The sequence below is a fragment of the Paroedura picta genome, chromosome 4 (assembly GCF_049243985.1).
Source record: "Paroedura picta isolate Pp20150507F chromosome 4, Ppicta_v3.0, whole genome shotgun sequence".
Classification (NCBI taxonomy): Eukaryota; Metazoa; Chordata; class Lepidosauria; order Squamata; family Gekkonidae; genus Paroedura; species Paroedura picta.
In genome coordinates, this window is record NC_135372.1 from 41,583,630 (window position 1) to 41,609,388 (window position 25,759).

Below are 25,759 nucleotides of genomic sequence, written 5' to 3' on the forward strand. Positions count from 1 at the left end.
TGAATGAATGAATGAATAAACAAATAAACAAACAAACGTCACCTAAGTTGGAGGAAGACGTTGGAGGAAGACTCATTACAGGCTACAAGAATGCTGCAGATGTTGCTGACCAAAGCGGCAGAATACAGGCTGATATGCTGACAGAACTGGAGACAAGAACTCCAAAGTTGTAGAATCACCTTAACCTGAGTCATTTTTTTCATGTTTTCTGGCTTGTTTGCTTTTTCTTTTATCCCTTTCAGTCCGCAGAGAAGGAAATAATTATCTTTGTCATTGACGATGCGCAGTTCATCGATTCCACCTCCTGGGATTTCTTGGATAAATTGATGGTCCACGTCCCCATCCTTTTGGTCTTGTCTTTGTCTCCTTTTGACCAAATTAAACACCCGCTGTGCTCCACGGCATCTCGAATCCTGGGCACCATGGCAAGCACCTACGTTAGATTAAAGGTGTTGACCCCTGCCGTGATCGTGCAGAAGGCTTGCCAGGACCTTGGGGTGGTCACTATTGCCAGGGAACTTGAGACGTAAGTAGGAAATGGCAGTGTGTCCTATTGGTTACCATGAGAGTAGGATCTGGACTCAAATCTGAGTAATGTTGAGTCAGTCACTTGAAGCCTAACCTACCCTACAGCACAGGAGCCCTGACCAGGGTGTATTATGCATGGCAAGAAACCTCGCAAAAAGTCTGCCTAAAAAGTGACAGCCCCACAGCCGGTTGTCCTGGCGCGCAGCAGGCAAGGCAGGAGGCATGCTACCAGCTGGGGCAATGGCTGCACAGACCGCGTTGATTGGCCGCCAAGGCAGGACAGGGCAGGAGCATCCTCCTCGGTGGCTAGGCAGGGTCTGGAGGCTGGTGCTCCATGGGCCGGCCCAATCTGGTCTGGATGTGCCTGGATTGGCCCATGCAGGTGGAAGCGCATTCAGGACACCGGATGTGTCTCGGGCAGCGTTCCACCCACAGGGGCCTTTCCCAAATATTAAGAACAATGGTAAGGATACATATAATATTTGAGTCCCAGAAATAACATTCTAGAGGAACTTCATCCTTCATTTAACCTTTCCAACGTATTCCTCATCCTTGTGCAAATTACCATGTACCGTAAAGCAATAACGCACCAATACGCTTCTTTCAAAGTGAAACAAATGGAAAAAGACACTGCATCATTGCGTTTATAAATGCCAAAATTGCTAGCACAATGCATGCGCAAGTGCTTTTCCCCTTTGTTTTGGATATAGGCTGTCTTTGGGTTTCCTTCAAATGTGTTGCTCAAATGTTGTTCTAGGTTCTTAATACAAAGAAGCCATGGAAACCCATTTTTCTGTGAGGAGCTTCTCCACAACCTCCACATAAACAATGCCCTTCAGTATCACATAGTAGAACAAGACGCAGAAAGTGAGGATGAGTGGGACAGCCTTTTCAGTAAGTTATTTGTCATAAGCCCTCCGTACAGTTATTTCTTGAATGGCATGCTTTAAAGACAAGCTGTCATGCAGGTGGGAATGGTGTGGGTGTGTGTATATGTGGTCATGGGGGTGTTCACAACTGACAGCATCACAGCACAGAGTTTGTGTTGCTTCTCAGATTCTTGATTACATTTGTTTCACCTAGACCGTTTATGCACTGGAGGTTTCATGCCGGGCTGCAGGCTGTAGTCGTGGCAGGTTGCCCCACCTCTTCCTGCACCCACACGGGGGAGCATGTGGCCCAGTGTGCCTCATCCGCCCCCGATTTGTGCTCCTGCACGGGAGCTAGGGCAGTGAAGTTCCCAGTGCGTAAATGGTCCTAGACCAGTCTCATATGGGCTTTCCACGGTGTTCGTGTGAGAACTCGGGAATCTGCATTTTGACACAGCTGTAATTTCCAGAGCAGGGTCAAGGATAGGTCCGTGTAGAGCAAGTTACAGTAATCTAGAGGTGACCATTGCAAGGATCACTGTGGCCAGGTGTTCCGGGGCCAGGGTACTAGTAGGTGGGAAAATGCCATCTGTGCTACCTTCATGACCTGAGCCTCCATCAATAAGGAGGCATCAAAATTCATCACAAGTTCCTGGCTGACTGGGCCACTATAAGCTGCACTCCATCTAGCTTGGGAAGGTGCTCTTCCTGTTGTATTGTAATTGTTCTTGTGATGTTAGACATTGCTCTGCTGACCAGGATTCCTGGACACCTTGATGACTTTTCAGTAATTTTTTTAACTTGAAAATAAGGACATCACTATTTCTCATACTGTGGCGAAGTTTTGTTATGTAGTCATCAAGGTGCTGATATCCCTGACTGGATCAATAGGGAGTTCAGACTCCATATTATTTATTTATTTTTGTTTTGGGGATTTATAGTCTGCCCTGACTTTCGGAACTCAGGGCAGGTTGTTTTCACAATATTTTCACAATATGAATATAGCCTGTATTGCCCTAATTGATATTGTTCTGCCATTGGCTTCTTTTCTTTTGCTTTTACTGCTGGTCAATGACTATAAATAAATGAATGACTCTTCCTTACTGCCATGGGATGGAAGCTGTTGGCCTGGACTGCTCTGAGAATCCTGAGTTATCCTGCATCCCCCTGGCTTCCAGGCACCAACACTTCACCCTCCCTTTCCCAACCAAATTACAAGAACATCCAAGCAAACATCACATATGGAGCAGGGCTACGCAAAACACAATTCAATTGCATTTAACCCTGAATTTCTAGAACAAGATTTGGAAGCTGTTTTGGCATAGCTGAGAGCCTAACACAGAGCACTGTTTATTTGCTGTTTCCATGTAGGTAAGATCTAGCATATTTTTCTCATGAGCAGAAAGGTAATCCATTGCTTTGTTACCTAGTCTCTCTCCTACGCCTGGGGTTTTGCCAGATACATTGAAAACATAGAATGATTGTTACTTCATTGCTTCGTCCTTTGTCTCCTTCATAAAGCTACTGCTCTTCTGAAGACTCAAAATTCCAAATCCTTTGAAAACAAAGAGAGTGAAGAATACATTTGCACTGTCAAGCAGAACGTGAAGCTGTACAATGTAATGCTCCCTCCAATGTTAAAAGGTGAGGCCAATTTCTGTGAACTCTTGGGGCCATTCCGCACTCGTTCAAAATTGCACAATGGTTGCAAATTGAAATCGCTACTAATTTGGTGTTATGCACAACGTCGTTGACAATCTGCAACACTCCTGAAACCGATCTGCAAAAAGCGCTTCGTTGTAGCGCTTTCAGGGAAATCCCCAAAAGTGGATTCACCCTCCGGAAAGCGCTACACTCTTGCAACCAATCTGCAACACTAGCGGGAAAGTTCTGTGCGTTACCATTGTTGCGGTTTCTGCAAAGTCCCTCCCCCTTGGTCTCTCCTCTGATCTTCCGGCGAAGCAATTGCCTTTTTTTTTTCTCGGAACGAGCTGAGATCAATGCACCGGCGAGCCTTCGTTTACACAGCGAGGCTTCCCCGGCTGCAGTCCCTCCCCAGAGCTGTTTTAAGTCACCAAGCACCACACCGCCCCGTTTGCTGGTTTATTTTCCCTTTATTTTTCACTCGATTTTCAGCCGAAAATCGCGCCCATGCGGGGGGGGGGTAATTTTTTTTTCATAAGCCCTCCAGTAGAAATAACAAAAGCCATGTCTGACTTCCCTGTAATACTAATCACAGGACATGTATTATCATGTCAGGATTGTCACCACTGCCCTGGCACAACACTGACCATTGCACTGACTGGCAGAGACAAAGAAACCTCTAATATGATAGGTGCAAAAGTGTGGAATAACTATGTGACACAGGAATCACGGGAGAACTTAATGGGGCAATGTCATTTCAATAGCAGCACAAACTTCTGTGAAATGTTCTGCCTTAAAGCAGCTCCTCTTTAATACTTATTGAAATAGAAACTTCCATCTCACCAGAAACAAGTTAAAACAGTGCAGTAAAATCATAAAACAACAATTTTAAAAAGTCACAAAAACCAACATAAAAACAAGCCACTGCATAAAACACCATTTAGCAGCTTATAATGATAGCAATATGTTTGGTTAGAAGCAGACCATAGAACCAGGACATTCAAAAGGAGCCAGCTTGGTGCAGGAGACAGCTTGGTGTAGTGGTTAGGAGTGTGGACTTCTAATCTGGCGAACCAGGTTTGATTCCGTGCTCCCCCACATGCAGCCAGCTGGGTGACCTTGGGCCAGTCATAGCACTGATAAAGCTGTTCTTACCAAGCAGGAATATCAGGGCTCTCTCAGCCTCACCTCCCTCACAGGGTGTCTGTTGTGGGAAGAAGAAAGGGAAGGTGAATGTAAGCTGCTTTGGGTAGAGAAAAGCAGCATATGAGAACCAACTCTTCTTCTTCTAATTGGTGGAAATCCCCAGTTAAAATTCTGTCTTTAAAAGTGTTTTGGCCTGGTGCCTAAAGAAGTAGATGCCAGTGAGCCTCAAAGGGGGAGGACATTCAAAAGATGAAGTGCTACCTCTGAGGAAACCCTGTCTGTATTTATTTATTTGTTCGTTTGTTAAATCAATGTGTATACTCCACTGTCGGACTCACTGTGTTGGGGTGGTGAACAATGTGTGTCAACAATAACAATAAAATGATAATAAATAATAAAATGTATACATTACCAATAATGATAAAACCATTTTCAAAAACATTAAAACAATAATTTAAGCAGCTATCAGCAACCAGTAGTTGATACAGTAGTTTAAAAGACTATTGTTGTTGTTATTATTATATTTAGTTTGCTAGCATAGAATGTTACTAGGAGGTGGGAATCAGGGGGGTGGGAGATAGGGGATGAGGGGGGGAGCGGTACCATTTGCATACAAGAGTAATCCCCTGCAATGTCATTCTTAAATAATCAAGCAATGCAAAACTTTCCACACAAAATTTGGTCTCCCCTGGAGTAAATCCAAATGTTGCACCTTCTTAACCTGTCATTTCCAAATCCTGCTTTACATCAATGTCCCCCCCCCCCCCAACTTGGATCTCCACTCTTAGTTTTCCAGTGAAATAAAATCAGAGTCCAGTAGCACCTTTAAGACCAACAAAGATTTATTCAAGGCATGAGCTTTCGAGTGCAAGCACTCTTCCTCAGAAAGCTTGCACTCGAAAGCTCACGCCTTGAATAAATCTTTGTTGTTCTTAAAGGTACTACTGAACTCTGATTTTATTGTGCTACTTCAGACCAACACGGCTACCCATTTGAAGTTTTCCAGTGAGGCATTCCCAAATTCAAATTTAGTTTCCTTTCACAAATTTAGAATGAAATAACATTTTTAGAACAGCAACCAAGCAGCCACTATGGCACTGGCAGAATTGCTGGGGCTTGATGGAGTCACTGAAGCAGTCGGTGCAAACTTAAATGGACTCCGGGGAATGGTAGGGGACAGGAAAGCCGAGAGGATCATTGTCCATGGGGTCGCAATGGGTCGTACACGACTTCACACCTAACAAAACAACAAACTCTGCTTGCTCATGGCCGTCAATGGACCTGCAAAACAGTCTTCCACTGGCAAGTTTCCCAAGAAGTGAAATGGCCAGACCACCCCGAACTGTTCTAAAACTGTTACTTCATTCTAAATTGTTCCCAATGAAAAGGGCTGGTGTAGTTACATACAAATGGTATCCCTTTTAGTAAATGTTGACTCTGCATCCAAAACCAGAATACAATTATTTCTACGCAGATAATTCAGCTGTTTTCTCAACAAAGATTGATACTATCTGCATAATCTGCTCTTCTGTTCCCATGTTATTTTTTTAGATAACTGCTACTGAACTTCTAATGTGTTCTTAAGCATCATGAATGCTATTCTGTCTGCATTGCATAACTTGACTCTCTTTTGGGTAGGGATTGCTCTGGCTCAGTTAGACAACATGACCCCTTCAGAGCAGATGGTTGTGAAATGTGCCGCTATCATTGGTGTGAGTTTCAACACAGACTTGCTCCTCCACATCCTTCCTGAATGGACCAAGATGAAAATGAATCAGACATTAGCAGCCCTGGTGGAATCTCACATCTTTGAGTGTTTTACTGAAGGAAAAGTGCAGCATACTAACCGGAAATGGGATGCATTCTCTCTGGACTTTTCCTCCTCTGCATTTATTACCGTAGCTAAGGCAGTGTCAGGTAGGAAATTGGGCAAAACACTCAAAGTTGCATACTTATTCATGAAGATCCTGAAGAGTATCTGTATGTACATGTTAAGTGAAATGGCAGACAAAATGGTGGTGGGAGAGAAACATATGCACCTCCCCGAGCTCCTTAGAGGAAGGACAGATTAAAGCAAATGGGGAGGGCTGTGGTTTGGCGTTAGAACGTCTTTTTGGTATGCAGGAGGTCCCTGGTTCAATCCCTGGCATCTCCAGTGAAAAAGATCAGGTAGTAGGTGATATGAAAGATCTCAGCCTGAGAAACTGGAGGATCCGTGTCAGTCTGAATAGAGAATACTGACCTTTACTGAGTAGAGCAGCTTTTCTTAACTTTTTGACCCTTGAGAAACCCCTGAAACATCCCTGGGGCTTCAAGAAACCCCAGATCATGCAGTTGGGAAGAATAGATGTGTACTTGCCGACCCAGGGCCTCTCCCCTTCCCACTCCCTCCTGGCTCATAATTGGCCATGGGGGGGGGGCAGTTGACATGACCATATATAGTCATCTAACCCCCAAAATGTTGAACAAATTGTTAAAATATATAAAAAATTAATTCCCACCCATTTGGGAAACCTTTCCAGGACCATCAGGAAACCCCAGGGTTTCACAAAACCCTGGCTGAGAAAGCCTGCAGTAGAGAATACTGGCAAATCTGATTCAGTGTGAGGCAAGCTTCCCGTGTGTTCATAGATACATAAACTGGCAATGGATTGGTATTTGTATGAGCAGGTCTGACACTTCCCACATCTCTTTTCACATTGCCGAGCAGCTCCTGTTCTGTTGCAGAGAGCCAGGCAGGTAACTCTCATCGCAGAAAGTGACCAATGCAGAGGAGACTTGTTTAAATCATATTTTATTAGATATCCATTTGCGGTGAATTTACATATCAGCTGGATTCTTCTAATCAGATTGTGATTTCAGTGTAGTCTCATCTGGCGGGAAAAGATGCTTAACTCTGTGGGCAGGCTGATGCTAACAAAGGGCTAGAGAGGAAGTGAGAGGGTGGGGGCAAATGGAAAGTTTTCCCACTATGATTACTTGCCAGGAAGTTGGGCTGTGCCTCCAATAGCATTCAGGATGCTGAAGGAAGTACTGTTTGCCTACAACTCCCAACATGACTTGTCTTCCCCCCTCTTTCCCTCATCTATTCCCCAGGTGTTAAAATGTATATAGATATGTTCTGACCCATCCTACAATATGGATGAATTGAAAATCCTTTGTTGGTATATGTCTAAATAAGTTAGAAGTGAGACTGAGGTGAATTTACAGCATATAAACTATTTTATTTCAACCCCAAAGCAAAAAGGTCGTCAGACTATCAGGGAGGCTTCAGTTTTAAACTTGGCAGGTGAAAAGGCAACAGGAAAGAGGAAGACTTTGTGTAACTATATATATACAATAGATAGTTTGTCACAAAAATATAGCTGGTTTGTTCTGCAGAGGTGTTTATAACTATTGAGAGAGATCACTTAACTTGTCACTTCTTAGATAAACAGGCATAAGCTTATGTTACAAAACTGTTAAAGTCTGTGGAAGCAGGAATATACACATTTCCACCTTTAACACTTATAGAGATCACCATTTTTCTAGGAGTTTTCTAGGAGCTATTTCCCTCAGGGAAGGACTACTGGTTCCACTTCCCTTTAAGATCCTTTACTTCATTTCTATTCACCCTCCACTTTCCTTTTCAACTGACACTCTTAACTGCCGATCCCTCAAGTCAACAGTAGAATTCGTCCTGAACCGCCTGTCCATTCAGATGGAATCCAATGGATCTGCAGTTAGCTATCTATCAAGCAGAATTTTTTCCTGTTTTCCCATCTCAAAAACTATGACACAAAATAGAACCATGGCTTTAGGTTTCAGCTGAAAAAGCTGCTTAGAATTTACCCAAGAAGAGTTTAGCTGTTCTTGCTTTTATCCTTTCACCAAAATAGATGCCGGGGTATGTGTGTGTATGTGTGTGTAGTATTTTGACAGATTAAAACATTGAAGCCAAATGCCAATTTGTCTTTCAGATCTTGGACAAATCATTGCCACCCGGATTAAGCATGAGGAGGCAGTGATGCAATGCAAAGTCATGGGTTTCTGTACACCGCTGTTGAAGGAAACTGCCTATGAGCTCTGGCTCAAAAGCCAGAAAAAAGCATTGCACCTCAGGTGTGCCAGCTATCTGGAGTGTGATGCTCACCAATGCAAGTACTGTGGGGAAGGGGATTTCATAGCCTTCCACCGCTACGCCGTGGAGGGCATGTTGTGGAAAATAGATTCCGAGGAGCTTAGAAATGAGCCAGTGAAGGACAACGTGAGTGAGGCTGCTTCAGAGATTGTTTCTACCACACTGAGAGCCGTAGGTAAAGTTCTTCGTTGCCACAAGTCTGTGGTGATGGTGCAGGGGTGCCCTTGGTCATAGGGTGCTGGGGAACCCAAAAATGGGGAAGGGAGATATATTTTGCTGTTGGCAGCAGGTAATTTAGAGACAGATGCTTCCACTCACCTAATTACACTTATCTGTGACTGTGTGGCAAGGAGCTGACGGATTGTGAACAAAGAAGGAAAGGTCAGTCGGAAAGTGACCGGCTTTCCTTCCTTCCCTGAGATCACAATACCAAGGGATTTTCAGGGGTTCAGTCTGAATGCTTAAAAAAGGTAATAACTTATCCCAGAGAAGATAAAAAGAGAGCCAGAAGTAGAAGGCATAGATAGGTTTTTGGGACAAGTTTTGTTGTTTTTGGGGGGAGTGAGTTGATTCCAGCAGAACACAAAGGTATTGATAAGTAAAAGTGATAAGCTAGATACACCTCTGTTTCTAATCTAAACTATCGTGATATAATCTCTGGGCTACAGGATTCCATCTTGGTCCTCCAATATATCAGAGCAGATCAAAGACTTAAGGCTGAGTGGTGGGAAGTGCTGTTAAGACACAGGTGACTGATGGTGACCCCATAGGGTTTTCAAGGCCAGAGACATTTAAGGCTCAGTTACACATGCTGTCTGCTGAGCCCAGGTTTTATTTATAAGGGACTCACAAGGACTTGCAGGGGGAACCTTGCTCCTCCCTGTAATCTCATCTCTATGCTGTGTCCTTTTTTCCTTCTGGCAATTCCCATAACATCACATTTCCTTGCTTTCTTTTCTCCTTCCCACTCACCCACCTTTTATCTGCCCCCTTTCAGCTATGTTTATTCTTTATTTACATCTCATTAGTCCACCTTTCTCCTTAAGGAGGAACCAAAGCAGCTTATTAATTCTCCCCATTTGATACCACAACCTTGTGAGGTAGTTCAGTGCCAAGTGTGTGTTAAGTTCACCCAGTGAGATTCCATGGTAAAGTGGAGATTTGAATCTGAATCCATTGTAAACTGGGGGCCTCAACTTGGATCTCTCGGGTCCTTTTCTAAAACTCTGCCCACTGCACCACATCGGCTTTTGCAGGATAGTTGTTGTTGAGCAGTAGCAAACAGGTGGGTCTTGGTGAGTCATGAAAGTCAAATGGTAGCAAGTTGCATGGTGATGGTTTCCAGGACTGGTCTCAAAAGGCAAACAGCCCCAGAAGGGGCTCTGCCCATTCCACCTGCCTTTTACTAATGGAAACCAATCTGGAAGGCTGGCAATACTGCTGTGGTTGCCTAGCAATGGACACTGAAGGCATTCATTTCTTAAAGTTACAGGTGCTTGTTATTTTTAGGGGAGAGTTAACCTGCCCCCATTGTATTTTTCTTTGGATTTTCAATTTTTCTCCAAACCTGGGGCTTTTCTCAGGTTTGTATAAAGACCTCTCTTGTCCGTTCATAGTTCCAATATCTGGATTTAAGCATCCACAAATTTTACCACACTCAGAATTAGATATATTGCTGATACTTACATAGCCACCTTATTTACCATGGTTCATTGGATTACAAAAATTCCAGATCTTTACTAGAGAAGACCAAGTGCTTATGAAATCATGGTAACCATATATATTTATAATTTATTTAGGCTCGGTTTCAAATCATCACAGTCATGGAAGCTTACTGGGTGATCACTGCCTGTCACTTTCTCTCTGCATAACCTACCTCACTAGATTGTTTTTTTAAAGAATAAAATGGAGGAGTAGGAGAATGTGGTTAGTCATTTCAGTTCCCCCGAGGACAAAGGCAAGGAGTAAATGAAGTAAAACAAAAAATACTTTGTGATCATGACCACAGTCATTACAAAACAAACCCTGCCCAAGCAATCCTTTTTTTCTGGAGTTGTTTTGATGCTATAGATAGTGTAGTCCTAGCTGTTATAATAACTAGTTACCAGATTAGTTCACTGTGTTCATCTTAAAAATCTTCATGGATGTGTCTTCTAAAAGATACGTCACATTCTAGAAAATATGGCTAGGTTATCTGGAGTCACTTATCAATAGATGGCCTAGCTAATTTAGCCCAAAGCAAATTTCTATGTGTGCTCCTAAACAGCTCCATTTCATGCAGTTTGCAGAAGGGTAAAAAAGACCTTGAAAGGGAAAGGGGAGGAGGGGGTAGAGGTGGAATGTTCATTCTTTTGACCTAGTTGTGAAATACCACGGCAAGAAATGTTCAGATCATCATTTCTTTCTGTTTGACAGGATCGGAAGTGTTTAATGACATGAAGAATACTGATGAGCTATTAAATCCCAGGGTGCCAGAAGCTTTCACCAGGTCAATTAAAGGTAAATCTCGCTTCCCGGAAGGTGGGGCAGGTGGCTGGATGGCACCACTGATGGAAAACCTCAAATGCTGGTTTAGTGGGAAAGCAAAGAATCAGCTGTGACCAGTTGGTTTGGTGAGGGGCGGGGCTAAACGGCATTGTTTGGGGCTAGCCCTGATTGAAGGGCAATGTGAGACTTCTGAGCCTTGCAGAGACCTTGAGTATTTTCACCCACTCAGGACTGGGCATTCCTTACATTACTAAAGAGCTGTGATCTACAGCCCCAGTGGCACAAAAATGGGCTATCCTTACTACAGGACAGAGGATGGTGCCTTCATTCTTGTGGATTCCACAAGTGGCTTCTTGTTTCCTTCTTGTGTGGACGAGCTCAAGGGAGTGCTAGATGCTCAAGGGAGTGCTGAAAGCCAGCGTGATGTAGCACAAGAGTGTCAGGCTATAATCAGGCTTCTTCTAACAATAATGGAGGGGATCAGGTCATTGTACTATAGATACCTTTTCCTAGTTGGAGCTATAAGCAGCTGGAGGATGGGACATTTCCAAATGGATGGATGCTAGGGGAGAGAGCTAAATCCTTTCTTCCCAGTGCAATGGCCTTAGTCAAGATGGTCCCTTTAATAGGGAGGACCTTTTCCTTACTTCTCAATGCCCGTAGTTAACAATTTGAATGTGATTCCTTAAAGGATATAACCTCCCAGTTATGTACATTAGTGTTGTTGTTGTTAGGTGCGAAGTCGTGTCCGACCCATTGCGACCCCATGGACAATGATCCTCCAAGCCTTCCTGTCCTCTACCATTCCCTGGAGTCCACTTAAGTTTGCACCAACTGCTTCAGTGACTCCATCCAGCCACCTTTCTCTGTCGTCCCCTTCTTCTTTTGCCCTCAATCGCTCCCAGCATTAGGCTCTTCTCCAGGGAGTCCTTCCTTCTCATGAGGTGGCCAAAGTATTTGAGCTTTATCTTCAGGATCTGGCCATCTAAGGAGCAGTCAGGGCTGATCTACTCTAGGACTGACCGGTTGCATTGGTAGCAGGAGCTAATTGTAGAATAAAGTTCACCTGAGATTTGTTGTTTGAAGAAAGAAATGGATTTTTTAGTTGTTGAAAGAAATCTATACTGTGATAGGAAAGGAGAGAAAGAGAGACACTCCAGCTAGCTTTCTAAGCTAGGATGGAAAGAGAATCAGATAATATGTACTGATCTGATCTGCCTGTCTCTCTGATTTCTATAGTCACCCTTAGAAGACCGAGGCTTACAGATAGCACAAAATCCTTAACTTCCAACAAGTTTGTTGTTAATAGCGGTTACTAAGGATGTTTAGTGGTTCTGAGCATACGGTTGAATTCTGTTTTTTTTCTTTTTCTTTTCAGGAATGGAATCATTCGTAAGCATTGGTAATAAACGTTCATCCTGGATGAGAGCAAGTACTGGTAAAGATGTTTTATCTCCCCTCCCCATGAAGTCTCCTTCATAGAATCATAGAATCATAGAATCATAGAGTTGGAAGGGGCCATACAGGCCATCTAGTCCAACCCCCTGCTCAACGCAGGATTAGCCCTAAGCATCCTAAAGCATCCAAGAAAAGTGTGTATCCAACCTTTGCTTGAAGACTGCCAGTGAGGGGGCGCTCACCACCTCCTTAGGCAGCCTATTCCACTGCTGAACTACTCTGACTGTGAAAAACTTTTTCCTGATATCTAGCCTATATCGTTGTACTTGAAGTTTAAACCCATTACTGCGTGTCCTCTCCTCTGCAGCCAGCAGAAACAGCATCCTGCCCTCCTCCAAGTGACAACCTTTCAAATACTTAAAGAGGGCTCTCATGTCCCCTCTCAACCTCCTTTTCTCCAGGCTGAACATTCCCAAGTCCCTCAACCTATCTTCATAGGTCTTGGTCCCTTGGCCCCAGATCATCTTCGTCGCTCTCCTCTGTACCCTTTCAATTTTATCGATGTCCTTCTTGAAGTGAGGCCTCCAGAACTGCACACAGTACTCCAGGTCCGTATACAATGGGACTATGACATCTTGTGATTTTGATGTGATGCCTCTGTTGATACAGCCCAAAATGGCATTTGCCTTTTTTACCGCTGCATCACACTGCCTGCTCATGTTTAGTTTACAATCTACAAGTACCCCAAGGTCTCGTTCACACACAGTGCTACCTAGAAGCGTATCCCCCATCCAGTAGGCATGCTTTTCATTTTTCTGACCCAGATGCAGAACTTTACACTTATCTTTATTAAATTGCATCTTGTTCTCATTTGCCCATTTTTCCATTGTGTTCAGATCTCGTTGAACTCTGTCTCTATCTTCCGGAGTATTTGCCAGTCCTCCCAATTCGGTGTCATCTGCAAACTTGATGAGTAGTCCCTCCACCCCCTCATCTAGATCATTAATAAATATGTTAAAAAGTGCCGGGCCGAGCACCGAACCCTGAGGTACCCCGCTACTCACCTCTCTCCAGTCTGATGAAACACCATTGACAACAACTCTTTGAGTGCGGTTCTCTAACCAATTCCCTATCCACCTAACTATCTGAAAATCCAGATTGCAGTCCTTCAATTTATCCATCAGAACATCATGGGGAACCTTGTCAAAAGCTTTACTAAAATCCAAGTAAATGACATCAACCGAATTTCCCCGATCCAGCAAACCTGTTACTTGGTCAAAAAAGGAAACCAGGTTGGTCTGGCAGGACCTGTTGGAGACAAATCCATGCTGACTTCCTTGGATCACCAAATTGTCCTCCAGATGTTTGCAGATCACTCCCTTTAATATCTGCTCCATTATCTTCCCCACAACAGAGGTCAGACTCACTGGTCTGTAGTTTCCCGGGTCATCCTTCCTCCCTTTTTTGAAGATCGGAATAACGTTTGCTCTTTTCCAGTCCTCCGGGACATCTCCAGTCCTTAAAGAGGTTCCGAAGATGATGGACAAGGGCTGTGCAAGTTCTCTGGAAAGTTCTTTGAGTACTCTCGGGTGCATTTCATCTGGACCAGGGGATTTGAACTCATCCAGTGCAGCTAAATGCCTCTCGACAACCTCTCTATCCATGTTAACCTGCCACCCAGACACTATCCTTTGGCTACAGCCATCTCTAGATGTGCCTAAACACTTTGACCTGTGGGAAAAAAACAGATGTAAAATAGGCACTAAGCCTTTCTGTTTTCTCTGCATCTTTCGTTAGAGTTTGTCCATCCGCACCCAACAGCGGGCCTATTGCCTCCTTTACTTTACATTTGCTCCTCACGTAACTGAAAAATCTTTTCTTGTTACAATGGGCTTCCCTGGCCAATCTTAGCTCACTCTCAGCTTTGGCCTTTCTGATGATTGATCTACAGTGCCTAGTAACCTGTAGGTACTCTTCTTTAGAGCTCTGTCCTTCCCTCCATTTCCTGAACATTTTCCTTTTCTTTCTTAGTTCCTCTTGAAGTTCTCTGTTCATCCAAATAGGCTTCTTAGAGCTCCTGCAGTGTTTTCGTATTTCTGGAATAGTCATTGATTGAGCATGCAATAGCTCTTGTTTGAGTAGCGCCCACCCTTCACATGCTCCTTTTCCTTCCAGCATTCTCGTCCATGGTATGACACTCATCATGTCTCTGAGTTTATTAAAGTTTGCCCTACGAAAATCCAACATCCGCGTCTGGCTACAAGCTTCCTTGGCTCCTTCCTCTTCTATGAATTGTTACATATTCTACCATTCAAAATCTAGTCAATTTCAGATGTATCTAAATATGATTCTTGTTGTTCCAAACAACACTGTCTTATGGAGCTGAGTTAGTGTTATTTGCTCAATACCCAGAATGTCCAGGTGTTTCTTGAGACTTCTAGGCACCAATGACAACTGAGTTGCTCTAACTTTAGTGGTCTTTGCCTGTTCTTTCTTTTCTATTATTCTGTCTTCTGGGGTTGCACTGTCAATATTTTTTCATTTTTCTACAGTTGTGATATCAGAGGCGTTATCCTCCATTTGCTTTGCTTTCAGTTTGTTTTCTACATCTCTGATCCAGGTGTATTCTTTGGAGTTTTCCCAGAGTTCTCTCCAGAAGGTGGTTGTCTTTCCTTTGGTTTTACTTCTACTTTTTCATCTCCCACTAGTGATTTGTAGAACTTTCTCCGGTTAGTCCAGAATTGGAAGCTTTGTCTATAATGCTGGATCCTAATTCTGTGCCTCTTATTCTTTTTGGATATCGCACCAATTCCTTGTTTGTCTTTTTCCCTGTGACTTGGGCTGTTGTTGTCTGAGTGACATTTTCCCCCTAAGTTTTACTTTTCTTCTTCCATTCTTGAATTTCCTTTCTTTTAATTATTTTAAGACACTGGAGAAGAAGAAGAGTTGGTTCTTATATGCCGCTTTTCTCTACCTGAAGGAGGCTCAAAGCGGCTTACAGTTGCCTTCCCATTCCTCTCCCAACAACAGGCACCCTGTGAGGTAGGTGAAGCTGAGAGAGCCCTGATATTACTGCTCAGTCTTATCAGTGCCCTGGCTTGCCCAAGGTCACCCAGCTGGGGAGTGCAGAATCGAACCCGGCTTGCCAGATTAGAAGTCCGCACTCCTAACCACTACACCGAACAGAGAATGAACAGAATTCGTTAATTCCCTGTCCCCAATCTCATTTGCCAGTTTGCTTTCACTTTAAAATCTTGCACTGCCTTTGAAAAGAATGTCTGTTCCCAGTCATCTTGTTATTTATCTTGTAATGGTGGCAATGATTATTTGTATCATGGATTCATATTGACAATGTACAATGTGCTTTTTTTTCTTCCTTCTAGTATCAACAGTCACTGCAATCTTAAAGAAAATTGAAACATCAAAGGTTAGACAAGGTAGGCTCATTTTTAATGTAACAGATTATTACTGGGGTGGGGGGAATAAAAGGAACAGATAATAGGGCACGGGATGGCACATCCTACCCCAAAATTTGTAGGAAGGCGTCTGCCTACCACCTGGTTAATCATTTGTGATCTCTTCACTTTCATGTATTGTAAAAATAATTCCTGATTGGAGCTGAAAAATCTTGGGTGGGGATTTTTAAAAAATTTCAGGCCATGGAATCTGAAATTTATCACTCAATATCTGATCTGAACAATGCTCATTTGCAATTAATGAAAATGCTCCCAGCTCTGAACAACATTTGGGGTGTGCAGGAGTCCTCCAATTTGACAAATTTTCTGGCACCTCTCTGTCGTTTTACTCATATAAACCCATATGCTTGATTTTACACTCCAATGGGGAAGCTAATAGGCTCAACAGAATTAGTCCATATCGGTACCAGAATCGGTTCAGTGGTACAGGTATTCCAGGAGTGAGACTGCATCTATCTTGACAGTATAAATACGTTCCAAGGAGCTTCTGATGGTGGTAGCTTCTGAAATTTTATCCCAAACATAAAATCCAAAAGGAGTGTCTTTTGTAATGGATCTAGCAGCTTTAGTATCCTGAGCTGGGACTTCAATATGGTGGAGGAAGGGAATGAGTAAAAGATTAGGGTGTAAATTGCACGGAGCTTTTATTCCAATCCCAGGTCAATTCAGTCCCTGCCATCTATACAGAATGCGATTTCCATTTGGATTTTGGGCAATTTAAATTTTCCTTCTGCAGCAAGAAGGATTGATCCAGAGTGACCCTACCTTTATTGTGTGATATCTTAGAGTGCTTTTAATGCTCAATATTTTTCAAATCCGGATTGAGAAAGCAGGCTGTTTTGAACCTCCATGGTAGAGACGCCCTGATTGGCCAAAGGTGGCCATGTGACAAGCTTGCCTTAAAGGAGAAGCCCCTAATTTCTCTCAACTTCTATCGGTCTTGTATTTTTTCCCTCCTCTGCCTTCTTCGATCCTCTCCCCGCCCACCCCCAAGAAAAGAAAGAGGCTCCCTGCTTGGCTCCCCTTTCCCCCCCCCTTCAAGAAAAGAAAGAAAGAGGCTTGGCTCCCCCCCCCCCCAAATTACCCTAACCACGTGCAGAACACTTTCCTGTTTCAATGGGGAGGGGGGGGGAGAGGAAGACCTGAGTTCAAATCGATCTGAATTCAACAGGATTGACAATGGAATAAACAAAGTAAGTGCAGACTCTGCCTAGGACAGAGAGTCTGTAACAAGTCCAGATTTTTTGTTGCATCAGAAGATGGGCTTAAAGATGTGTCCCATACAAGGATTCTAAACCATTGCTTCTGGGCAAGAAACAAACCTTGTACTTTAAATTATCACTCACAAGTAGTATAATCTCTGTTATTGTGAGTGTCAGTGGTTTTCAAACTCTGTTTTAGGGAACTCCAGGATTCTTTGGACGTTTATGTTGCATCAGCAACTGAGTTAGAGTAGATACCAGGGCTGTTATTTTTCATAGGCTTAGGAAACTGTCCAGTTAATTGGACTTTGGATATAATTGCACCAAGTTACGTTAAAAGAAGGGAGGTTAGGGTTGAAAATTCCAGGTTTTTAAAATATAATAAAAAGTTTATATTTGATTTTTTTAAAAATAGAAATGAAACGAATGCATATAAAGCTTTAAAGTACAAACCACAATCTATACTAGCTTCCAGTTTACTCCCAGGCTCAATTCAAGGTGCTGGCATTGGCCTTTAAAATCCTCAATGGCCTGGACCAATATACTTTAAGGACTACCTTCTCCCTTATGAACCTACCAGTTCATTCTGATCATCTTCTGTTGCCCCATCATCTGAGGTTAGACGGCTGACAGCTTTCTCACTCATGGTATTAAAACTACCTCCCTAAAAGACTTCTGTCTCCCTCTACTGGTGCATTCTATCAGTGGGTGCAAATTTTTCTGTTTAATTTGGCACATCCTCAGTAATGGTTATTGCCCTCCTCCCCTGTTCTATATATTTATATTCATAAATTTTGTTGAGTTATTTTATAATTTTAAATGTTTCTAATTTTTCAAATATTGTCATGTGTGCTGCCTCGGGGGCCCTGATCAGGTGGAAAGCTGGCATAAAAATTTCATAAATAAATAATATCATCATTTATCTAAATCTGATTGCCTATGGGATCACCTCTTTGTTTAAAGGAAGATGTCTGAGTTTTTAAAAGTGACATCAAAGAAGTAGACAAGTGGCCTTCAAACAGATTTTAAAGCACAGCTGAGAGGAGCAAAGTATGTGTGCCCATTAGCACTTGTGCCCAACAAACTAGAAAATGAATGGGTTTGTTTCAATGGGAGGGACGGCGTTAATAAATTCTAAATGCACTGTTTTAGCTCAGTGTGAATTCGGGGTCTTACTTATTTTGCCAGCTATCAATTGGCTGCAATTCTGCCCCTTGCCCCTTCACACACAGATGTTACTTTTTGTGGGAATGCTTTCCTCTGATGGAATTCCATGAGGCTGAGTAGTGCCTTTGAATGGTTCAACTGGGTCCATGGGGCTGTTCACAGATGTCCTTCTTCCCTGTACCATCGGACTGGGAGCCATTGGGAAAGACCAACTATGGCCTCACTTGTGCTGAGCCATCATTTGCATGAGAAAGTAGCTTCTCGGCCAATCTGAAGTTGAAACTGAATCATATCTAGACTACTTTTCAGAAGAAGCTTTCTTCATGCTCTTTCTGGACTGTATAATGTTGACTGCTCGACAGACAAAGATCTTTACATGAAGGGGTTATATGGCGCCAAAGATACTCCAGGGATGTATATGCACAGGTACCCCCAGTTCATGTCTTGGCAACAAAGTTCTGTCCTATGGAATGGATCCAGCTAGGTTTTTTTTTCTGTTGAATAAAAAGAAAAGAGAGGGTTTCCTTTTGACTACCCAAAAGGGTATGTGCTGGAGACCTGCATGGACTGCAGCCATGTGGGATGGGGGACAGAACTGAGCAAGAATTGTGGAGAACTGACCAGGGTTAAGTGGAAAAAGTCATCTACATCCAGCCCAGCAGGTGAAGGTTCTCTGCAACTTCCATTTGTGACTTCATCAGAAGGCCAGTCCAGTGAATACTCAGTGGGTTCTAATATTTCTATCAATCAATTATATCCCCTCCCTTATTTTATGAAGAAACCACAGAATGTGTTTGAAACTAATATATTTATCTTAATTTTTTTCCCCACTAAGGCACAGCGGACCATGATCGGCCATCGATAAATGTGACAGACATCTTTAGGTACGGTGGAAAAGACTTTTCTGTTCAGGGAGATAACTGAGAAGCAGCATTTAGGACAGACTCTGGGAGATGATTCATACATGGCTCCTTCTGTCACATCTTCATATCCTGCAGGTGCTCATTGTATGGTACCATACACGTTTTGAAGGTTCACACGTTTCCCCGTGCTTTCCAGTTTGAGTCATTCCAGATGTACTCTTCTCTGGATGGTGTCTGGTGGTAGTGAAGGATGAAGAATTGCCAGTACATGCACTCTTAATTTACTGAGTGCCTAACTTATTATGTCTTATCGTGCCTTTTCTCCAAAGAGCTCTGAACAATGTACACCATTCTCTTCTGCTCCAGTTTATACTCAGAGTAATCACTCACTGAGCATGCGGGCAGACCACAAGCTACATAAGTGTGAAGGTTGCCTTAGACCAGCTTGCTTAGCTTTTTTTCTGTTGACAAATCCTTGAAAGATTCTTAAGCTTCAAGAAATCCCTGTGAGGGGGGCTCTGCAATCATTTGTGCAGTACAAGTTGTCTTCTGCTAAAGGTAAAGGTATCCCTTGTGCAAGCACAGAGTCATGTCTGACCCTTGGGGTGACGCCCTCCAGCGTTTTCATGGCAGACTCAATACAGGGTGGTTTGCCAGTGCTTTCCCCAGTCATTACCGTTTACCCCCCAGCAAGCTGGGTATTCATTTTACCGACCTTGGAAGGATGAAAGGCTGAGTCAACCTTGAGTCGGCTGCTGGGATCGAACTCCCAACCTCATGGACAGACAGATTCAGACAGCATTTCTGCCGCTTACCACTCTGCGCCACAAGAGGCTCTTGCCCTCTGCTAAAGCCCCGCAAATTCCTAAACTGGCTCTGGTACAAATCCTTAAACTGGGTGTGTGCTAGGCTGACACTTTACCACTATACCACTATGGCACATTAAGGCATTGCCCTTTTGTGAGCAGGAAATTAAGAATATGAAGGCTAAATTGAACTACTGACTTTTCAATGTTCCTTAACTCTCCTAGTGGAGTGTCGGTTTCTTTGAGGGTGTTAAGGTGTACTAAACTGAACTAAATTAGTCCTTGGATGGAAGTGGAAACCTTGCTATTTCAAGGAACAAAGTGTATTTCAAGCTTGATGTGCAGAGAAAAACAAAGAGTTGTATTTCAACTCTTGTTGATTGTCAAAGGGACCACAGACATTGCAGGTAAATCTAGCAGTGAAATAGAGGACTGGAGATTATGTTGACATAAAATTTAGAGGCTTTGATCTACTGATAGTTTCTGTAGAGCAGGCATTTTTTGACAGTCGTAGAAGAGTTAAAATCCAAAGAAAAATTGGTCTGAGAGGCTTTGGAGATTGAAATAAGACCTTCACACTTTGAGAAATTAATGAGGCAGAACCAGTAGGAACAAGATGGCCACTCCTGTCACGTCTCTTTTTACTCTCACTGGTCTGAATTAATATAGAGTCACCCAGCAACCCTCATAGTTACTGGTTAATTCCTACATGCTGACCATGACAGTTCTGAAGGGTCCAGGAACTCTGGGTGTTTTCAAAGATTTCTGTCGCTGCTGCTGCTGTTGTTCATGTTGGGGTGAGAGATGAGGCTTGATTAAGAAGCCACTGACCTTTATTTCCCCTGCTCTCTTTTCTACCAGAACCGAATATACAGAAAAAGCATTTCTAACCAGGCTGGATGAAATCATCGAGATTCTTGAATCGGACAAGAACAACTTCAACAACATAGGCTCCTGTTATTGTGAGGAGATTGTTGAGTTTGTCATTGTGCCCTTGTCTCACCACTGCATGGCTGTGGAAAATTATGTCCGTGCCTTTTATTACTTGCTAGAATGTGCTGCTGCCTATTTACACCTCTCCAACAACTACATGGTGAGTGGAACCATCTAATTTCTTCCCCCATCGATCTCATAGGCCCTGCTAACATTTCTTTGCTTATTGTTAGAAGATGGACTGGATCCAGGTGCATTTAATACATAATGGGTGGGTTTACACTTCGTCTTTTTATTTAAAATTTGTTTGGGGAAAAAGAAAGTTGGATACTGTACTGAGCTTGATAGACAGAAGGTCTGATTCAGTATGAGCCAGCTTCGAGTATTCATAACTGAGTTCCAAACACAGAACTTGCAACATGCACCTTATCTGAAGCCCTGGTGGCAGAGCAGCATACACCATAAGGACTGTGTAATATGTAGTTGTGCCCCAATCCTGGATTATAAAGGGTCAGGAGCAAATTTTTAATTCCTTTCAAGGTGTCATGATCATGCATATGGGGAGCCCCGTCAATACATGGTTGTCATTTCTTGTGCAGAGGTCAATGTGTGGATCACAATACCAAAGCTGTATGTGCATAGAAAGCCCATGCATTGCCTTATTCACACAAAATTATATTGGGAGCATCATCATCATTATTTATTTAATTTGTATTCTGCCCTTCCGTGCAGACTCAGGGCAGCACACAACAGTAAATACAACCACATAGGCAGTAACAAACATAAACATTAAAACATTGAAATGACCCAAATCATGGGTAGCACGTATTCCTATTGCTTTACTCTACAAACTGATAGTTACAACATCTGAAAAAGTTTCATTTGAGTGGTGTGCAGACATTTCTGGCCTAATCTACTCTTGCCCCCCTCCCTCCCAATCATATTCCCCCCCCCCAAATGCGGTAAAAATCTATATGAACCTCTATAAAGCAGCCATCTTCTTGTTCAGCCCAGCCTTCTAAATCTTCCTCTTAAAAAGAACCACAGAACCCCAGTGTTATCTGGGGACAACATGACCAAAGCAGTAGGAGAGTGAGCAGAGTTCAAAAGATCGCAGACATAGGGCTTAAAAGCCACCCTGAGCCTCTGAGGAAAGGCGAGGTGTAAGTGCAAAAATAAATAAAATTAATTTATTGCAGGAAACCAGAATTTTCAAGGGATTTAAACTGAATAGGCTAAATATTTCTAAACAAGAAGAGTAACAAAATACATATTTCTTCAATTATTAGCTGCCAGATATGAAGCCAGGCATGGCACAGCATGTCACAGGCAGAACTCATGTTTAAGTTATCTGCAAAGCATATCGTTGTCTTCTCCTTGGGGGTGGGGGAATCCTGCTCCTTAAATAGAGTGGAGAGGGAAGAAGCTAGAAATAAATGTGAGTTGCCCACGTCAGGGGTAGTCAACCTGTGGTCCTCCAGATGTTCATGAACTACAATTCCCATGAGCCCCTGCCAGCAAATGCTGTAGGCACATCAGGATCAACTTTCTGGTTTGTGGGCAAAACCTCTATGGTAGAATTAGCTTCTTACCATAGTCTTCCCCCCCTCCCAAACCAGAGCATTGCCCTCTCCAATGTCACCACTATGTCTGTGTAACTTCCTGAAATGGGGAGAAACTCCAAACCAGGGGAAACCCCACCCCTACTTGGGGGCTGGCAGCCCTACTGTAGATGCACTTTGGGTTTTACACCCTAGGTCCCAACCAGCTACCAATGGATTCATGAGTTTACAAGCTTAGGGGTGTGTGTGTGGTGCAAATAAAGTTTCAAAAAGTAAATTATTTATCCTTTGATATTCTTATTTGAGGCTTTTACATACCTGAATACAGCAGAGTGCTTGTTGAAATCTTTGGAGCCCACGCAGAAAATTATTAGCCAGTTTGAGATGTCTGTTTTGTACTGCCTCAAGGGTGAGGTAAGACGATGTCTTCTTAATCCTGTTTGGTGACACCATCTGGATGCTTCCAGTTGCAACTCCCCTCTCTGAAAAATCCATCCTTCAGTTGAAATTGGACAGCCTCCTTGATGTCAGGAACAAGTTCTTGTAAAATTGAGGTTTGGTTGAGTAAGCAAGAAGATGCTGGGGAACCACTGGTTGGAAGGCGGTATGAGCACAGCAATGTGTTTTTTTCATGTTACTTCCAGGCTCCATCCTTAAATGTTCAGGAGTTTCCCAATCTACAGCTGGAAATAATGGCTGGGGGGACCTACTTCTGATGCCTCTGGTTTGTGCTGGAGTCCCTCTAGCCCCAGAGCTTCTGTCCATATGGAAGAGCAGGCATGTTTTCACCTTGAATTTATCTTGGCTAGTAGCGATATGAGAGTTGTACTCTCTGTAGTTAAATGTATTCTTTCTGCTCTTAAAGTTTGGAGCCTGTGTGTATCATCTAAGCCTATGGATTTCCCTCTCCCAATTTTTATTTTTTGTTTTATAGATTTAATAAATTGGGCATTTTTTCCATTCACTTTGGCACATAGGCATTTGAATTTCTAGATAGAAAAAGGAAATGGAATGTGGATTTCTGATTTCAATAATACATGAAAAATTATATGTGCCCTCGGGTATCATTTGAATGGCTATCTATGTCAGATTGTTGTGCTTACTCCTCACAGCTTTTATGGACAGAGTTCATATTCATGCACCTCTTTACAAACCAGGGATAAGCATCTCAGGTTGAGGAACCTCAGTACACTAGACTAATTCTGACCAGAGTACCCTAATAAATTTAACAATATTCACTGTGTTTTTATCCCACACATGTCTTCATAGGTCTCTTACAATATGGGCCAGATCCATTTAGCAAAAAGGATGGAGAAGAAAGCTTTGGATTTATTGAAGAAAAGTTTCCCGTTGACTATCATTGGGGCTTTTTTCATGTCCATGGTGGAATTTTCCAAACATATTACACATCAGAAGAAGCAGAATTCTTTGCAAATGGCTAATGGGTAGGATACCAACAAATTGTTTTGAAAAGAAGTGTGGAGTCATGAATTTCAATAGGAGTACATGTCCTACCTTGTTCCATTTCTGGGACTCAAACACAAATGAGCTAGAAGGCCTCTTCTCAAAGCAAACAAATTCTCCAGTTATGGGATTCTATCACTTCCCTTTCTTTCAGGAGCATATTAATTTGAGAAGCAGCATGGTAGAATAGAGTGTCAGATTAAAATATGGGGAATCCAAGTTCAAATCCTCACTCTGCCATGGAGGCTTGTTGGGTGACAATGGTCTAGTCTGGCCTTTCTCAGTTTTCTTACCATTGAGAAACCCCTGAAACATTCTTCAGGCTTCAAGAAATCCCAGAGATACTGTGCTTTGCAGAATATGGCTTGGAACTCTGGGGAATGGTAGAGGACAGGAAGGCCTGAAGGATCTTTGTCCATAGGGTTGCGATGGGTCGGACACAACTTCGCAACTAACAACAACAACAGCATGGCTTGGAAGCTTAGCTGTGTACATGCTCACCTGGGGCTACTCCCCTTTCCACCCCCTCCAGGCCCATCACTGGCCATTTTTGGAAGGGGTAGGTGGGTCAAAAGCCCATATGTGATCATATCACCTGATAAATGTTTAACAATTAAAAATAAATTAATTAATTAACTCCCACCTATTTGGAAAACCCTTCCATGGTCATCAAGAAATCTCAGGGTTTTATGAAACCATAGTTGAGAAAGCCCAGGCTAGTCTCACATGCCTATTTTACAGGGTCTCCTTTTGGGAAAATGGTTTGGTATAAATACCATAAATAAATAATTTTTGCAGCAGCCCTCTGAATTAAGACATTTAGAATGTTTCTCCTGGATCCAACTCATTGTTACTGTTGACCATAGTCCAATAAAGAATTAAGCATATGTGAAATCTACAGTGATTTGGATGGTTTATGCTAGCTTGATCCCACCAGATCTTGGCTGCTAAACTGGGTCAGTCCCGGTTAGTATTTGATGGGAGGACCACCAAAGATGTGTAAAGTTGCTTCTCAGCAGGCAGTGGTAAAACCACATTTTTCTCTTGAGTTGAAAACCTACTGGGTTGACAGAAGTATGTTGTGATTTGATGGCATTTTTCATCACCAACCCAGTCAGTCTGGGCTGAATTATGGCCATTTTCTTTGGCTCCCCTCCCTCCCTCCCTATTGCTATAAGGGTTTTCCAATTGGATGGAAGGGAATTATTTTTTAATATATTTTTTAAAACTTAAAAAAAAATCAGGTGACATGACCATATGTGGTTTTGTTTACCTGGCCCCCCTGCCCAAAATGGTCAATGATGGGCTAGGAAGGAGTAGAAAAGGAAGGAGCATCAGTCATAAAAATCCTTGCTGGCCAAGACTCATCACACATAGTAGTGACTGGAGACCACAGAGGTAAGTAAACTCATTTTAATTTAACTGGGAGGGGGCAGGGGGATGATGTCACATCCAGTGTCTGTGTGATGTCATTTCTGGTGATGTGACTTCCAGAGTGTGGCAGGGAGGTGTGTCCTGTTGACATCACTTCTGGAGCATCTCAAAGCCTGAAGAACGTTTCATGGGTTTCTCAATGATAAAAAGCTTGAATAAGGCTGCCATAGAGGATCAGAAAGGTATTTTAGGTTTTTTAAAACTATTATCATAGCCCACCATAGCCTGTTCCTTAGAATCTCTGCAGTTCTGCTTTCAGGACTAAGTCAATGCAAAGCATACATTACCATCTTCCACAAAATTCTGGCATAGTGAAGTTGGGTGATGGAACTGGGGGCCCCTCCCCACATCCCCTACTTCCTGTTGTGCCCCAGCCTCAAGAAGCTGAAGTACGAAAGGTCCAATAGCATGCTAATGGTTACCAAATGATCTCATTGGGCGTACTTTCCCCCTTCTGCTTCCACATACCCAAGGCAGGATCATACACCACCACATGGGTTTCTCTAGTGGGCCAGCTACCAGTACTGTTTCAGGAAAACATTTTTTTTTTTGGGGGGGGGGGGAGAACTGAAACCCCGTCTGAACATATAGAGCACTTCTTACGGTGTCTCAAATAGGCTGTGCGGAGAAACAATTTTCTGTCTAAATCTAAATAAATAA

At 42.9% G+C, this 25,759-nt stretch overlaps 1 protein-coding gene across 5 annotated transcripts in view; it reads left to right on the forward strand.

Moving 5' to 3' along the window:
• The window catches only part of LOC143835262 (adenylate cyclase type 10-like), a 68,653-nt gene that overhangs the window by 30,185 nt on the left and 12,709 nt on the right, over window positions 1–25,759 (forward strand). For 3 of the 5 annotated variants that reach the window (XM_077332628.1, XM_077332627.1, XM_077332624.1), the window contains exons 16-27: window positions 243–526; window positions 1,286–1,422; window positions 2,919–3,041; window positions 5,826–6,104; window positions 8,147–8,482; window positions 10,723–10,806; window positions 12,173–12,232; window positions 15,576–15,629; window positions 18,873–18,921; window positions 20,568–20,799; window positions 22,508–22,615; window positions 23,471–23,646. In XM_077332628.1, the coding sequence (XP_077188743.1) occupies window positions 243–526; window positions 1,286–1,422; window positions 2,919–3,041; window positions 5,826–6,104; window positions 8,147–8,482; window positions 10,723–10,806; window positions 12,173–12,232; window positions 15,576–15,629; window positions 18,873–18,921; window positions 20,568–20,799; window positions 22,508–22,615; window positions 23,471–23,646 (1,922 nt within the window). The remainder of the gene's footprint in view (window positions 1–242; window positions 527–1,285; window positions 1,423–2,918; window positions 3,042–5,825; window positions 6,105–8,146; window positions 8,483–10,722; window positions 10,807–12,172; window positions 12,233–15,575; window positions 15,630–18,872; window positions 18,922–20,567; window positions 20,800–22,507; window positions 22,616–23,470; window positions 23,647–25,759) is intronic. The other 2 variants (XM_077332626.1, XM_077332625.1) reach the window with 2 other exon arrangements.